Source organism: Carcharodon carcharias, chromosome 11 (genome assembly GCF_017639515.1).
Source record: "Carcharodon carcharias isolate sCarCar2 chromosome 11, sCarCar2.pri, whole genome shotgun sequence".
NCBI lineage: Eukaryota > Metazoa > Chordata > Chondrichthyes > Lamniformes > Lamnidae > Carcharodon > Carcharodon carcharias.
In genome coordinates this window covers 4,552,540-4,568,062 of record NC_054477.1, presented here as the reverse complement: position 1 = coordinate 4,568,062, position 15,523 = coordinate 4,552,540, and the positions used below count along the sequence as shown (strand labels likewise).

Below are 15,523 nucleotides of genomic sequence, written 5' to 3'. Positions count from 1 at the left end.
AATTTCTGATCACCATTAATCAGTGTAAATGGTACTACTGACCATTATATCGCTAACTTAACAGGCAGAATTTTTCCATTGGCGTGCGGAGGGAGGTGGGACCCACACATCGACGCGTGAAATGACGAGGGGTGATGGCGGGTGGAACTCTCGATGTCACCCCGCATCATTTACATCATCAGCCGACTCGGCTGCGTGCCCGCCAACCTGTCAATGGCCTATTAAGGCCATTAAGAAACCAATTCAGCTCATCAATGGACCTGCCTGTCCAACCTTAGGGGTGGTGGGCAGCTCGGGAGCCCAGGTGGGCTTGTGAAAAAGCATGAAAGCCCCTCATCCGTGGGTGGGATGAGGCTTCCTGAGGGATTGAAATTTTAATGAAAGGTTGCAATAAAAGTTACGGACATGTCCCAACTCGTGACAATGAGGGGACATGGCAGGGAAAATTTTTAAACTCCTTTATTATAAGTTTCAAAACGGAAACGATCTCCCTGAGGCAGCACTTAGTCTCACGCATGCACGCAAGAGCGCACTCCCATCTGAGGGAATATCCCCCCCCCCAGCCCACACGGGGAGCACACAGCACTTCCTGGCGCACGTTGAGCTGGGCGGGCCTTAATTGGCCCGTAAAATGGTGGCATACTCCCGACCGGGGGCACCGATCGGGAACCCACCCCCCCCGCTCTTCCCCCACCCCGACGGGGAGAAAATTTTTCCCAATGCTGCTATGTCAACTGTCACCATACAGTTGCAGACACTGGCCACTAGATGGAGTGAAGTCTCTATCTCAGCTCCATCAGGACAGTGTCAGTGAATGGATATACAGACACACGTATGCAGCAAAGCCACAGGCAATTTACCAGTTTTAGATGAACTTCGAACACCTGACTGGTTGGATAAAGCAGCGTACATACCCTTCAGTAGCTCACGCAAGTGGGCTTTTCCCTTGTCCAATGGAGTCTCTCCGTACTTACTGCAGATGCTGACTAAGGCTCCATTGAGCACCAGATCCTGAAAGGGAAGAGACAGCGGATTTACTACAAGCGGGTCTCCTGTCACACAGAGATCCCTGTGTAGTATGTGACTACGTTGGAGCTTCACCACCCAGTGACGGCAGGCTGTCTCCATACCGTCACTGGGACCCACTAAATATGGCATTTCCCATCATCACTGGTTACATAGGCTTTTGCAATGTTAAATGTGGATCTAAGGCCAAAAATACTCAACAGGAAATGAAGTTTGTCAGTAAGGGATAGGCGTTAACAGCTTTTACAGCTGTTCTGCGACATTACACAGTAAGTGTTGTCTTCAAGAAAGGTGGAATTAGAGACCACAGAATCCAGGACACAGACATCAATGACTCCCATTTTAAGTCAGGCATTCTGCCCTACATTTTATTTTTCCCCTATAATTTCCTGAGTCCATACTCATAATGGAAGCTGCTGCCTTTGCAATTGCCGTAATTAAACCCTCCTGGCAATGGTGGTGCTGTGGTTTTATATACAGAATATCACATACCCAGGGGTGAGTTACAGGCTGAATGTCCTGCTGAAGGATATAATGTTTTCACTACAAGCTTAGTTAATGTAGTGTGATGATGTACTGTCTGGCAAAAAGCTCAGGAACAAGGATACAGCAATCCCTGTCTGAGGCAGACGGTATATTAGCTGTGTTGGTGGCCAGGACAACTCTAGTTCTGTGGGCTGATGATAGCTGGGGCAAAAAGTCTTATTCTTTGCCAAATCATGAAAGGACTAGGCAGAGCAGAGAGAGAGAAAAACAGTTCCCATAAGCAGAACTCAAGAACCAGAAGACACCAACATAAGGCGATGGGTAAATGAATGAATGGCAACATGAAGAAAATCTTTTTCACACAGCGGGTGGTTAGGACCTGGAATGCAACGCCTGAGAATGTGGTGGAGGCAGATTCAATCAAGGCTTTCAAAAGGGAATTGGATAAGGAACTGAAGAGGGAAAGTTGGCAGGGCTATAGGGAAAGGGCAGGGGAGTGTGGCAAGCTCAACTGCCCTGCACCTTCTATGCTGCAACTATTCCATGATTCCTCAACCTGGTCAATATCTCACTGGTGACAATAGTGACAGCACAGAATGTGGAAATGTGATTGAGTAAAACTTGGAACAGATCCACTCATGCTGTACAGTTAATGTTGATTCATAGACATTCACAAAGGTACATTTCGGTATAACAAAGATTCTAGAAGGATTCATCATTCGTGGCTAACTATGGAAGTTAAAGATAGTATCAAATTGAAAGAAAAAGTGTACAATTCTGCAAAGGTTAGTGGCAAGTCAGAAGATTGGACAGAATATAAAAACCAGCAAAGATTAACTTAAAAAATGAGGGAGAAGTTATAGTATGACAGTAAGCTAGCTAGAAATATAAAAACAGATAGTAAGAGTTTCTGCAAATATTTAAAAAGGAAAAGAGTGTTTCTAGACAATTAATGGAATTAATAATGGAAAATAAGGAAATGGTGGATGAATTGAACAGATATTTTGTGTCTGTCTTCGCTGGTGATACAAATAACATTCCAGAAGTAATTGTAAATCAAGAGGTGACAGTAAGGAAGGAACTTAAAACAATTACAATCACCAGGGAAAGGGTCCTAAGAAAATTATTAGAACCAAAAGCTGACAAGGTCAGAGGCCAGGAATCCTGTGGTGAGTAAGTCATGCCCTGACTCTTCAAAGCCTGTCCACCATCTGCAAGGCACAAGTCAGGAGTGTGATGGAATACTCCCCACTTGCCTGGATGAGTACAGCTCCAACAACACACAAGAAGCTGGACATCGTCCAGGACAAAGCTGCCCGCTTGACTGGCACCACATCCACAAACATTCACTCCCTCCACCACTGACACACAGTAGCAGCAGCGTGTACCATATTGCAGGAATTCACCAAGGCTCCTTAAACAGCACCTTCTAAACCCATGACATTACCATCTAGAAGGACAAGGGCAGCAGATAGATGGGAACACCACTAACTGGGAGTTCCCCTCCAAGCCACTCACCACCCTGATTTGGAACTATATCGCTGTTCCTTCACTGTCGCTGAGTCAAATACTGGAACTCCCTCCCTAACAGCATTGTGGGTGTACGTACACCACATAGACTGCAGCGGTTCAAGGAGGCAGCTCACTACCACCTTCTCCAGGGCAATTAAGGATAGGGAATAAATGCTGGCCCAGCCAGCGAGTCCCACATCCTGTAAATGAATAAAAAGTCCCCAGTTTCTGGTGGACAGGATTAATCAATGGCCTAAGAGTAAAGGCACCCTTAGTTACAGCAACCACAATACGATTGAACTTTACATACAGTTTGAAAGGGAAAAGAGTGGGTCTAAGACTAACATTTTAAACCTAAATAAGGGCAAGTATATGGGCATGAAAGCTGAGCTAGCTGAAGTGAACTGGGAAACTAGGTTAGGGGATAGATCAATAGAGAAGCAGTGGCAGACATTTAGGAGGATATTTCAGAATATTTAGGATAAGTACATTCCTACTATTAAAAACAATTCTAAGGGGAGGACCCAACATCCAGGGTTAACAAAAGGAGGAAAACATCAAACTTAAGGAAAAACCATATAATTGGGCAGGTCAGATGATTGGTCAGAATATAGAAATATAGACAACAGGAGCAGCAGTAGATCATTCAGCTCTTCGAGCCTGCTCCGCCATTCAATATGACCATGGCTGATCCTCTATCTTAACAAATACTCCTGCTCTCTCCCCATATCCCTTGATGCCTTTAGAGTTGAGAAATCTATCTATTTTCTGATTTGGCCTTCACAGCCTCTGTGGTAGAGAATTCCATAGGATCACCAGCCTCTGAATGAAGAAGTTTCTCCTCATCTCAGTCCGAGATGACCTACCGGTATCAAATGGCAGAGAATGACTGAAAGGTTAATCAAGAGAAAAAAATTAAGAGTATGAGAAGAGGCTGGCTAGAAATGCAAACAAAAGGATAGCAAGAGTTCTACAGGTTTTTAAAAAGGAAAAGAATAAATCAAGTGAGTGTTGGTCCTCTAGAGAGTGACAGTGGGGAGTTAATAGTAGATAATGAGGAAGTGGCAGATGAAATGGAATTTTGCTTCTGTCTTCACTATAGAGGATACAAAAAACATTCCAATCAGAGCTGTAAACCATGAGGCGGAAGGGAGGGGGATCTTGGTGAAATTATAATCACTAGGGACGCAGTACAGAGCAAACTGATGGAGCTGTGGGCTGACAAGTCTCTGGGTCCTGATGGACTTCATCCTAGGGACTTAAAAGAGGCGGCTAATGAGGTAGTAGAGGCGTTAGTGTTAATTTTCCTAAGTTCATTAGATTCTGGAAAGGTTCCATCAGACTGGAAAGTAGCAAATATAACCTCTCTATTCAAGAAGGGACGAAGACAGAAAAAAGGAAACAATAAGCTGGATAGCTTGACATCTGTTGTGGGCAAGGTGTTAGAATCGATCACTAAGGAGGTTGAAGCTGGGCACCTAGAGAAACTCAAGGTAATCAGGAAGATTCAGCATGGTTTTGTGAAAGTATAACCACATTTAATCAATTAATTGGAGTTCTTTGAAAAAGTAACATGCGCTGTGGATAAAGGGCAACCTATAGACGTACTGTGCTTGGATTTTCAAAAGGCGTTTGATAAAGTGCCACATCAAAGGTTATTGCAGAAAACAAAAGCTCATGGTGTAGGGGGTAACATTAGCATGGATAGAAGATTGGCTGGCTGGCAGAAAGCAGAGAGTATGCATAAATGGGTCTTTTTCTGATTGGCAGGATGTGACGAGTGGGGTCCCACAGGGGTCTGTACTGGGGCCTCAACTTTTTATAATTGAGATCAATGACTTACATGAGGAGAGTGAAGGCATGGTAGCTAAGTTTGCAGATGACATAAATATAGGTAGGAAAGTATGTTGTGAAGAGGACATAAGGAGGTTGCAGATGGACAGAGATAGATTGAGTGAATGGGCAAAAACCTGGAAGATAATGTTGGAAAATGTGAAGTTTTTCACTTTGGCAGGAAGAACAAAAATGCAGAGTATTATTTAAATGGAGAACGGCTGCATAATTCTGATGTACAGAGGGATCTAGGTGTTATAGTACATGAGTCACAAAAAGTTAGTATGCAGGTACTGCAAGTAATTAAGAAGGCTAATGGAACGCTACCCTTGATTACAAGAGGAATTGAACATAAAAGTAAGGATGTTATGCTTCAGGGCATTGCTGAGACAACATCCCAAATAGTGTGTGCAGTTTTGGCCTCCAGATTTAAGGAAGGATGAAAATGTGTTGGGCGCAGTTCAGAGGAGGTTTACTAGATTGATACCTGGAATGAGTGGGTTGTCTTATGAGGAAAGGTTGGACAGACTGGGTTTGTTTCCACAGGAGTTTAGAAGAACGAGGGGTGATTTGATTGAAGTATAAAAGATCCGGATCGGTATTGACAAGATGGACGTGGAAAAGGTGTTTCCTCTGGCGGGTGAGTCCAGAACTAGGGACCAATGTTTTAAAGAGAAGAGGAGAAATTTTTTTCTCTCAGAGGGTTGTGTGACTTTGGAACTCTCTGCCTCAGAAGGCGGTGTAGGTGGGGTCATTGAATATTTTTAAGGTTGAGTTAGATAAATTCTCGACTGACAAGGGAGTCAAAGATGTAGGGGACAGACAGGAAACTAGAGTTGAGGCCACAATCAGATCAACCATGATCTTATCAGATGGCGGAACAGGCTTGAGGGGCTGAATGACCCACTCATGCTCCTAATTTGCATGTTTGTATGCAATGGACTTTTGATCCATGCAATAACTGACCTCTGGTGTTTCAGAGCCCATGAATGCAGTGTTATACAAGCTCTCACCTCAGCGACCTCGTCATGACCCCAGAAACAGGCGTAGTGCAGTGGCGTGTTCCCATGTTCATTCACCGCGCTGACGTCTGCTTTACATTGGATAAGCTGCAGAGAGAAATGCAGAGGGTGATCCACCTGGGCTCCTCACAGATCCTGAATAGCATGAGGGCAAAATGTAATGTACCATTAACTGTTAACGTGATCGACTCCCCCTGCATGTCCATCTAATACCTTGCAATCTCCCTGCATCAGCCTCAGCAACAGGCATGAACAGGACATACAACCAGGGAGAGCATAAAAGCCAAACGCAATCCTTGCTTCACCCAAGACACAGGCCAGCAGATACAAACATGCACACAAATGTACATGCACGCAAACATGCACCCCATGTGTACAAGCACAAATTCGAGACTCACCGATGGCAATCAGAAGTGGGAATTCTGGCTGACTTTTTCTTCTCTTTAACTTGGGAACTTTGAGAGCCCAATTGTGACACCTCCACTCTAACCCACTGCTGAAATTGGCAAACTCAGCACTGGCTAGGGATGGAATGCAAATAGCCTATCCTGTTTCACCCGGCAACACACTGCACCACAGGCTTGGGAGGCAAGGGGTAGTGGGGGATGGGATGGGGGAGATGGGAGCAGTGGGGGAAGAGGAGATGGGGAAACTGGGAATTGAGGAGGGGATAGAGGGGATTAAGGGGTGAGAATGGGAGGGAAGTCTCAAATCAGACTGCACTAAGTCCTTCAACAAATCCTGTTTCACAGAATCACACAGTGAAGTGGCCCTTCAGCCCATCGAGTCTGCACCGACACGTTTCCTCCAGCAGAGGCTGAGATTTTTTTCTAAATTCAAGACTGCAACACTGCCCCATTTACAGGAACTAATAAACAGCAACACCAGACTTTCTAAGCAGAACCAATCCATAATCAGCATGCAGCAATTGAAACTCAGTCCTCAAAACCACTGAGAAAAGTAGGGGAACCTCTGTCTTCAACTGTTGCTTTTTTTAAAAAATAATTATGTAAATAGCTTCAATCGAACAGAGGATGTGTCTGGTCATGAGAGGGAAGGCAGATGTTCCCCTTTTGAAAACTAGATTGTCCTTTGATGACAGATTCACAGCAGTAACAGGTACCTTGTCTGCCAGTGCCAGTGCTGCTCTCAACACCAAGCCCTCAGAAACCCTGGATGGTGAGAGGTAGTCGAGCTACTGTCATGTACAAATTTTCTTATATCTCAGTCTGCTACTTGCGTACAACCCATGAGAAACATCATGAGATAAAGCCACAGATTGGCGAGCAATTAATGAGTGGATGAATTGAAACTCTGCTGGCAAATGCAACAACCCACACTGAAGGTCTCCATATACTTGTGCCAACCAAGCCGAACATGTTCCGTAAACACCGCACATACCTATTCCAACCACATGTTCCTGCCAGAGCGCATATACCTGTACAGTACACACCACATATTCCATTCTGTGATGGAATCCGTGGTTTCAAGGCTTGCAAATTTTTAAGAGAGAGCCTAACTGGAACCGAAACAGAAACTTCAGCTAACTGAAATGGAAAAGGAAACTTCAGTTTTCTGGGGAAACTGACACTGGTTAATAAAGGACTGAGGGATATGAAGAGAAGGTGGGTAGGTGGGGTTGAGGGGTTTGGGGAGAAGGTGGGTAGGTGGGATTGAGGGATGTGAGAGAAGGTGGGTAAGTGGGATTGAGGGATACAGGGAGAAGGTGGGTAGGTGGGATTTAGGGATATGGGAGAAGGTGGATGGGTGGGATTGAGCGATATGCCCTCTGAACAAGGGCAATTAGGGATGGGCAAAAAATGCTGGCCTAGCCAGCAACGCCCATATCCCATGAACAGATAAAACAAAAAGTGGGATTGAAGGATATGGGAAAAGGCGAGTAGGTGGGTTTGAGGGATATAAGGAGAAGATGGGTAGGTGGGATTGAGGGCTAGCAGGAGAAGGTTCATAGATGGAATTAAGGGATATGGAGAGCAGATGGGTAGGTGGCTTTGAGGGATATGAGGATAAGGTGGTTGGGTGGGGTTGGTCTGTGAACAAGAGGTGAAAAGTCTTATTTGATTTTAAAAGATGATAGTGTTCCACAGTATAAGAGGATACCTGTGAGCTCTGAAAAAGCTCTTACCTTCTGTACTCAGGTGCCCGTATCCTTACCTTCTGAACAATGTCCCGATGCCCATGGCTGGCAGCAAGGTGCAGTGGTGTGTCATCACCCCGGTTCATCACATTGATCCGAGCTCCACGCATTATCAACATGTCAACAACATTGGAGCGACCCTCACGGCAAGCCCAATGAAGGGGACTGAAGCCATGGTCATCTCTGCAAAACAGCAATGATCCCAGTCAGACAACAGCGGTGGAGTGCAGAATACCATATGATAGACTGATTAATACACCAGCGAAGTGGAGAATACCGCATGGTATAGTGATTAATATACCAGCAGAGCAAAGCAAATCTCATGCTGTAGGGCAATTCAAAAAGAGCAGGAGCTGAGAGTTAGAGCAGAGACTTAAAAAGAGCGGGAGCTGGGCTCGGGGCTGAAAGTGGCGCGAGGACAGAGCGAGAGTTCCGGGGAGACTCGGGGCTGAAACAGGCAATAGGACATCATGATTCAAAAAGTGACGTGACACAGGGGAGGCAGCTTATTGGTAAGTAGGGTCAGGTGAGTACTTCTACTTCTCTTACTAATTAAACTGCTGCAGTCCATTAGATTAAACAAAATAAGGTGAGGACTTTGGACTGTCGTGGGAGTGTTTAGTGTGGAATAAGACCCCTAGCGTAATTAATATTCTTTAAAGGGAGTAATTAACGAGCTTAATCTAAAGGGAAGTCATGGCAGCAGAGCTCGCACCCGTGATATGCCCCTCCTGTGCTATGTGGGAAGTCATCGGCACTTCCAGTGTCCCTGGCAACCATGTGTGCACAAAGTGTGTCCAGTTGCAGCTACTGGCTAACTGCATTTCGGAGCTGGAGCTGCAGGTGGATTCACTGTAGAACATCCGCAATGCTGAGATTGTCGTGGACAGCTCATTCAGTGATGTGGTCACACTGCAGGTAAAAATCTACAGGCAGAAAGAGGATGGGTGACCACCAGGCAGAGTAGATGAAGGCAGGTAGTACAGGAGTCCCCTGTGGCCGTCCCCCCTGTCTAACAGATTTACCGTTTTGGATACTGTTGGGGGGAGACGACTTCTCAGGGGAAAGCCAAGTCCATGGTACCAGGGGTGGATCTGCTGCACGAGAGGGGAGGAAGGAGAATGGTAGGGCTATAGTGATAGGGAATTCAATAGTAAGGGGAACACACAGGCATTTCTGCAGCCACAAAGGAGACTCCAGGATGGTATGTTGCCTCCCTGGTGCCAGGTCAAGGATGTCTTGGAGGGGCTGTGGGGCACTCTGACGGGGAGGGTGAACAGCCAGTGATCGTGGTACATATTGGTACCAACGGCATAGGTGAAAAGAAGGATGAGGTCCTACAAGCTGAATATAGGGAGTTTGGACGTTAATTAAAAAGTAGAACCTCAGAGACAGTAATCTCAGGATTACTACCAGTGCCATGTGCCAGCGAGAGTAGAATTAACAGGATATATCAGATGAATGCATGGCTGAATAAATGGTGTAGTGGGGAGGGATTCAGATTCCTGGGACATTGGGACCGGTTCTGGGGAAGGTGGGATCAGTACAAACTGGACGGGTTGTATCTCGGCAAGACCGGAACCAATGTCCTTGGGGTGGCTGTTTGCTAGTGCAGTTGGGGAGGGTTTAAACTGGAATGGCAGGGGGATGGGAACCTGAGCAGAGAGACAGAGGAAACAAGGATAGAAACAAAGGACAGAAAAGTAAGAAGCAAAAATGAAAGGCAGTAAAAACAAGGGTGAAAAACAAATAGGGTCATAGTGCAAAACAAAGCTAAGACGACTAACAAGGCTAAAAAGGTAAGTCTAAAGGCATCATATCTTAATCTCTTAAAGCGCGGAGCATTCGCAATAAGGTAGATGAATTAACAGCACAAATAGATATAAACAATTATGATATAGTTGCGGAGACATGGCTGCAGGGTGACCATATTCCTGCTTTCTCTCCCTTCCCCTTGATGCCCCTAATATCCAAAAAATTATCAATATTTTTCTTGAATATACTCAGTGACCCGGCCTCCACAACCTTCTGAGGTAGAGAATTCCACAGGTTGAGCACCCTCTGAGTGAAGAAACTTATCCTTATCTCAGTCCTAAATGGCCTGCCCTGTATCCTGAGACTGTGGCCCCTGGTTCTAGACTCCCCAATCAGGGGAAACATCCTCCCTGCATCCAGTCTGTCTCGCCCTGTTAGAATTTTATACATTTCAATCAGATCCGCTCTCATTCTTCTAAACTCTAGTGAATACAGAAACAAAAAAAATGCCAGAAAAACTCAGCAGGTCTGACAGCATCTGTGGAGAGAAAGACAGAGTTAACGTTTTGAGTCCGTATGGCTCTTCATCAGAGAAATCCTGTGTGGGATTCCAGACGGATCTCAGGAAGGATGTTTTGGCCCTGGAGAGGGTCCAGAGGAGATTCACAAGAATGATCCCAGGAATGAAGGGCTTAACATATGAGGAACGTTTGAGGACTCTGGGTCTATACTCAATGGAGTTTAGAAGGATGAGGGGGGATCTGATTGAAACTTACAGAATACTGAAAGGCCTGGATAGAGTGGACGTGGGGAAGATGTGTAAAGCACAGGTTTCTCTGAAGTTGACTCAATGATTGAAGGGGATTGATGGCCACAGGGGATGAGAGCACCTCCTGAGGGGGCGAGGGAGGGGAAGGGTGTGCAGGTAGAAATTGCGAAGGAGCCTTGGAAGGCATGGGGTGGGGGCATCATGAGGAGGTGGGGGGAGCGAGCACGAGAGTGCCTTGGGAGGGGATAGACAATGGGTGAAGGCACCTCAGGTCGAGGGGGAAGGGGGAACAGAGCAAGGGTGCTTCGGGAGGGTTGACAAGGGTAAGTACTCCTTGGGAAGGGGGAAAAAGGCATCTCTGGAAGGAGTGGATGAGGGGAGCTGAGCGAGGACACCTCAGGAGTAGGGAGACAAGGCTGCAAAGCATGCTTCCTGGTGGATATCTGGCTCAATCTGAATCTACAGCAAGGGCACGAGACATTCCCCTCAAGAAACACAGAAGAACAGAACATGTAGGGAAGCTTTGAGAGAGATGCACAGAGAATAAAAAGAAGCCATAATTACAGAGAGAGGGAGGGGGAGAGACACAGAGAGAGAGTGTGAGAGAGAGAGAGACAGAGGGAAACAGAGAGATAGAGTGTGCGCGTGAGCACTGAGTTGATTTGATAGATTTTGCCCGATGGAGGTGCCGTGTAGCTGGTACAAGAACCTCACCCTGAGCTCTGGGAGGCGCTCAATGAATGCCTGAACCGCACTATTCTCTGGAAATACCACGTTGGCAGTATGACTCAGTGTTTGGCAGCTTGCCAGCATTGCAGACCTCAGCGACCGTAGCCAAGGCTCTCTGAAACAGGAGGCACTGGCTGGGAGAGAGAGGCTGCAGGGGCCAGACCTGGCTGAAGCAGAGAATGCAGCAGAGAGGTGAAACCCACAGGCTTTAGACACATCAAACCTAGTCCCAACATGCTACAATGGCAAACTCCAGCATGCAGCCTCTAACCCCCCACCACCACCATCCCCCTCCCCCGACACCATCCACCCCCCCTCCCCCGAGCTGCTTCACTGCACACTCCACTCCAACACACTGTCCCACACTGCACTGGCATTACAACACCGCACATTGTCCCACCCTGCACTGTCATTACAACACGGCACACTGTCCCATCCTGCACTGGCATTACAACACTGCACACTGTCCCACCCTGCACTGGCATTACAACACTGCACACTGTCCCACCCTGCACTGGCATTACAACACTGCACACTGTCCCACCCTGCACTGGCATTACAACACTGCACACTGTCCCACCCTGCACTGGCATTACAACACTGCACACTGTCCCACCCTGCACTGGCATTACAACACTGCACACTGTCCCACCCTGCGCTGGCATTACAACACTGCACACTGTCCCACCCTGCACTGGCATTACGACACTGCACACTGTCCCACCCTGCACTGGCATTACAACACTGCACACTGTCCCACCCTGCGCTGGCATTACAACACTGCACACTGACACATCCTGCACTGGCATTACAACACTGCACACTGACACATCCTGCACTGGCATTACAACACTGCACACTGTCCCACCCTGCACTGGCACTGCATCATTCACACTCCACTCAAGCACAGGGCACACCCAACCCCCCACTCTCACAATGCCACCCTCCCTGCCTCCCACTGGCTATTGAGAATGAGCCCAGTCAGGCACAAAGGATGCCTTTAAATAGGACAGAGCAATTTACTGTGAAAAACAGCCCCTATGAACCCTCATATAACACCGAAAGAAATAACATTAAACAAGATCGACACATAACGTCTTGGATTTTTACAACAAAATAACTTGCATTTATATAGTGCCTTTAATGTAAAACATCCAAAGGCATTTCAAAGATGCATTATCAACTAAACTAGCCTGAGCCACATCCAGGGATACTAGATCTAGTGTCGAAAAGCTTCGCTAAAGAGGTAGGTTTTAAAGAATGTTAAAAGGAAGGAGACAGAGGTAGAGAGAGAGAGATGTACGGACAGAATTCTAGAGCTGAGGGCCCAGGCAGCGACTACAATCAGAGATGCTTAAGAAGACAGAATTGGAAGAATGCAGATAACTCGGAGGGTTGTAGGGCTGGAGGAAGAGGCTCCAGTAATAGGAAGGAACGATGCCACAGAGGAATTTGAAAACAAGGATCAGGTGTTGATGAAGTTCAGCAAGCATAGGGGTGATAGGTGAATGGGACTTGGTTTGAGATAAAAACAAAAAACTGCGGATGCTGGAAATCCAAAACAAAAACAGAATTACCTGGAAAAACTCAGCAGGTCTGGCAGCATCGGTGGAGAAGAAAAGAGTTGACGTTTCGAGTCCTCATGACCCTTCGACAGAACTAGGTGAATCCAAGGAACGGGTGAAATATAAGCTGGTTTAAGGTGGCGGGGGGTAGAGAGAAGTGGAGGGGGTGGTATGGTTGTAGGGACAAACAAGCAGTGATAGAAGCAGATCACCAAAAGATGTCACAGACAACAGAACAAAAAAACACATAGGTGTTAAAGTTGGTGATATTATCTAAACGAATGTGCTAATTAAGAATGGATGGTAGGGCACTCAAGGTATAGCTCTAGTGGGGGTGGGGAGAGCATAAAAGATTTTAAAATATTTTAAAATAATGGAAATAGGTGGGAAAAAGAAAAATCTATATAATTTATTGGAAAAAAACAAAAGGAAGGGGGAAACAGAAAGGGGTGGGGATGGAGGGGGGAGGTCAAGACCTAAAGTTGTTGAATTCAATATTCAGTCCGGAAGGCTGTAAAGTGCCTAGTCGGAAGATGAGGTGTTGTTCCTCCAGTTTGCGTTGGGCTTCACTGGAACAATGCAGCAAGCCAAGGACAGACATGTGGGCAAGAGAGCAGTGTGGAGTGTTGAAATGGCAAGCGACAGGGAGGTTTGGTTCATTCTTGTGGACAGACCGCAGGTGTTCTGCAAAGCGGTCGCCCGGTTTACGTTTGGTCTCTCCAATGTAGAGGAGACCGCATTGGGAGCAACGAATGCAGTAGACTAAGTTGGGGGAAATGCAAGTGAAATGTTGCTTCACTTGAAAGGAGTGTTTCTGCCCTTGGACGGTGAGGAGAGAGGAAGTGAAGGGGCAGGTGTTACATCTTTTGCGTGGGCATGGGGTGGTGCCATAGGAGGGGGTTGAGGAGTAGGGGGTGATGGAGGAGTGGACCAGGGTGTCCCGGAGGGAATGATCCCTACGGAATGCCGACAGTGGGGGTGAAGGGAATATGTGTTTGGTAGTGGCATCATGTTGGAGTTGGCGGAAATGGCGGAGGATGATCCTTTGAATGTGGAGGCTGGTGGGGTGATAAGTGAGGACAAGGGGGACCCTATCATGTTTCTGGGAGGGAGGAGAAGGCATGAGGGCGGATGCGCGGGAGATGGGCTGGACATGGTTGAGGGCCCCGTCAACGACCATGGGTGGAAAACCTCGGTTAAGGAAGAAGGAGGACACGTAAGAGAAACTGTTTTTGAAGGTAGCATCATCGGAACAGATGCGACGGAGGCGAAGGAACTGAGAGAATGGGATGGAGTCCTTACAGGAAGCGGGGTGTGAGCAGCTGTAGTCAAGGTAGCTGTGGGAGTCGGTAGGCTTGTAATGGATATTGGTGGACAGTCTATCACCAGAGATTGAGACAGCGAGGTCACGGAAGGGAAGGGAAGTGTCAGAGATGGACCACGTGAAAATGATGGAGGGGTGGAGATTGGAAGCAAAATTAATAAATTTTTCCAAGTCCCGACGAGAGCACGAAGCAGCACCGAAGTAATCATCGATGTACCGGAGAAAGAGTTGTGGAAGGGGGCCGGAGTAGGACTGGAACAAGGAATGTTCCATATACCCCATAAAGAGACAGGCATAGCTGGGGCCCATGCGGGTACCCATAGCCACACCTTTTATTTGGAGGAAGTGAGAGGAGTTGAAAGAGAAATTGTTCAGTGTGAGAAGTTTGAGTTTAGATATGGGCAGCAAAGCTTTCGATGAGCTGATGTTTATGGAGGTTTCTGACCTGCAACATATTTATCTCATATCGTCTTCACTCTCTCCTCAAAACATTTAGTCATCCTTAATATTTTTATCCTGTGTCTCTCTTACTGCTGTAATATCACAACTTTACTCCTAGGAAAACATTCCATGGAAAGGGGATGATTATTCTAAGCTGTTGGCAATGCTTAAAAACCAACAGGTCTTTGGCCAGCACTCTCAGAGCTCTGCAAAATATCCTCTTCCTAAAATCCACATATGTGGGCAGGTCCGTTAACTCTGCTACCAACTTAGGAAAAGGAATTTCAAAGCAATCCCTCTCCAGGGATACTGCCAAAGAAGGAAATCTCTCTCATTTCTCCACAGATATATCTCAGAGCAAGTGAGAGGGTGAGAAAGAGAGAAGGAGAGACAAAGACAGAGAGATAAAGAGAAAGCAAGCGAGCGAGGGAAAGGGAGAGAGACAGCGAGAGAGAGAGAGAGAGCGCAAGCGAGCGAGGGAGAGAAAGGGAGAGAGACAGCGAGAGAGAGAGAGAGCGCAAGCAAGCGAGGGTGAGAAAGAGAGAGGAGAAGAAAGAGAGCAATTACATGGAAGATATGACACAAAACAGGCCATTCGGCCCAATCAATCAATGCTGTTTTTTTATGCTCCACTCAAGCCTTCTCCAATCTTTCCTCATCTAAATCTATCCTCATAACCATCTAATAACTTCCCCTCAAACGTTTGTCTAGATTCCCTTAAATGCATCAAAATTAACAATTGTTTGGTGGTGCAGAACTTGAATATTGCCAAAGGGAGAAAGACGTTGGCGAAGTTTTTCATCTGACGGGCATAAGGACAAATGCAAGAATACCAAATATAAACAAGCACAACAATTCATTCTACAGAAGAAAAGAGTGCTGCTGATTGGTTGGCAAGTCGAC

At 46.5% G+C, this 15,523-nt stretch overlaps 1 protein-coding gene across 1 annotated transcript in view; it reads right to left on the bottom strand.

Annotated features, from left to right (window-relative positions):
* ilk (integrin-linked kinase) overlaps positions 1 to 15,523 on the bottom strand; it is an 88,839-nt gene that overhangs the window by 32,448 nt on the left and 40,868 nt on the right. The window contains exons 3-5 of the mRNA XM_041199782.1: positions 8,055 to 8,220; positions 5,871 to 5,966; positions 915 to 1,011 (exon numbers count right to left, since the gene is read on the bottom strand). Coding sequence (XP_041055716.1) covers positions 915 to 1,011; positions 5,871 to 5,966; positions 8,055 to 8,220 — 359 coding nt within the window. The remainder of the gene's footprint in view (positions 1 to 914; positions 1,012 to 5,870; positions 5,967 to 8,054; positions 8,221 to 15,523) is intronic.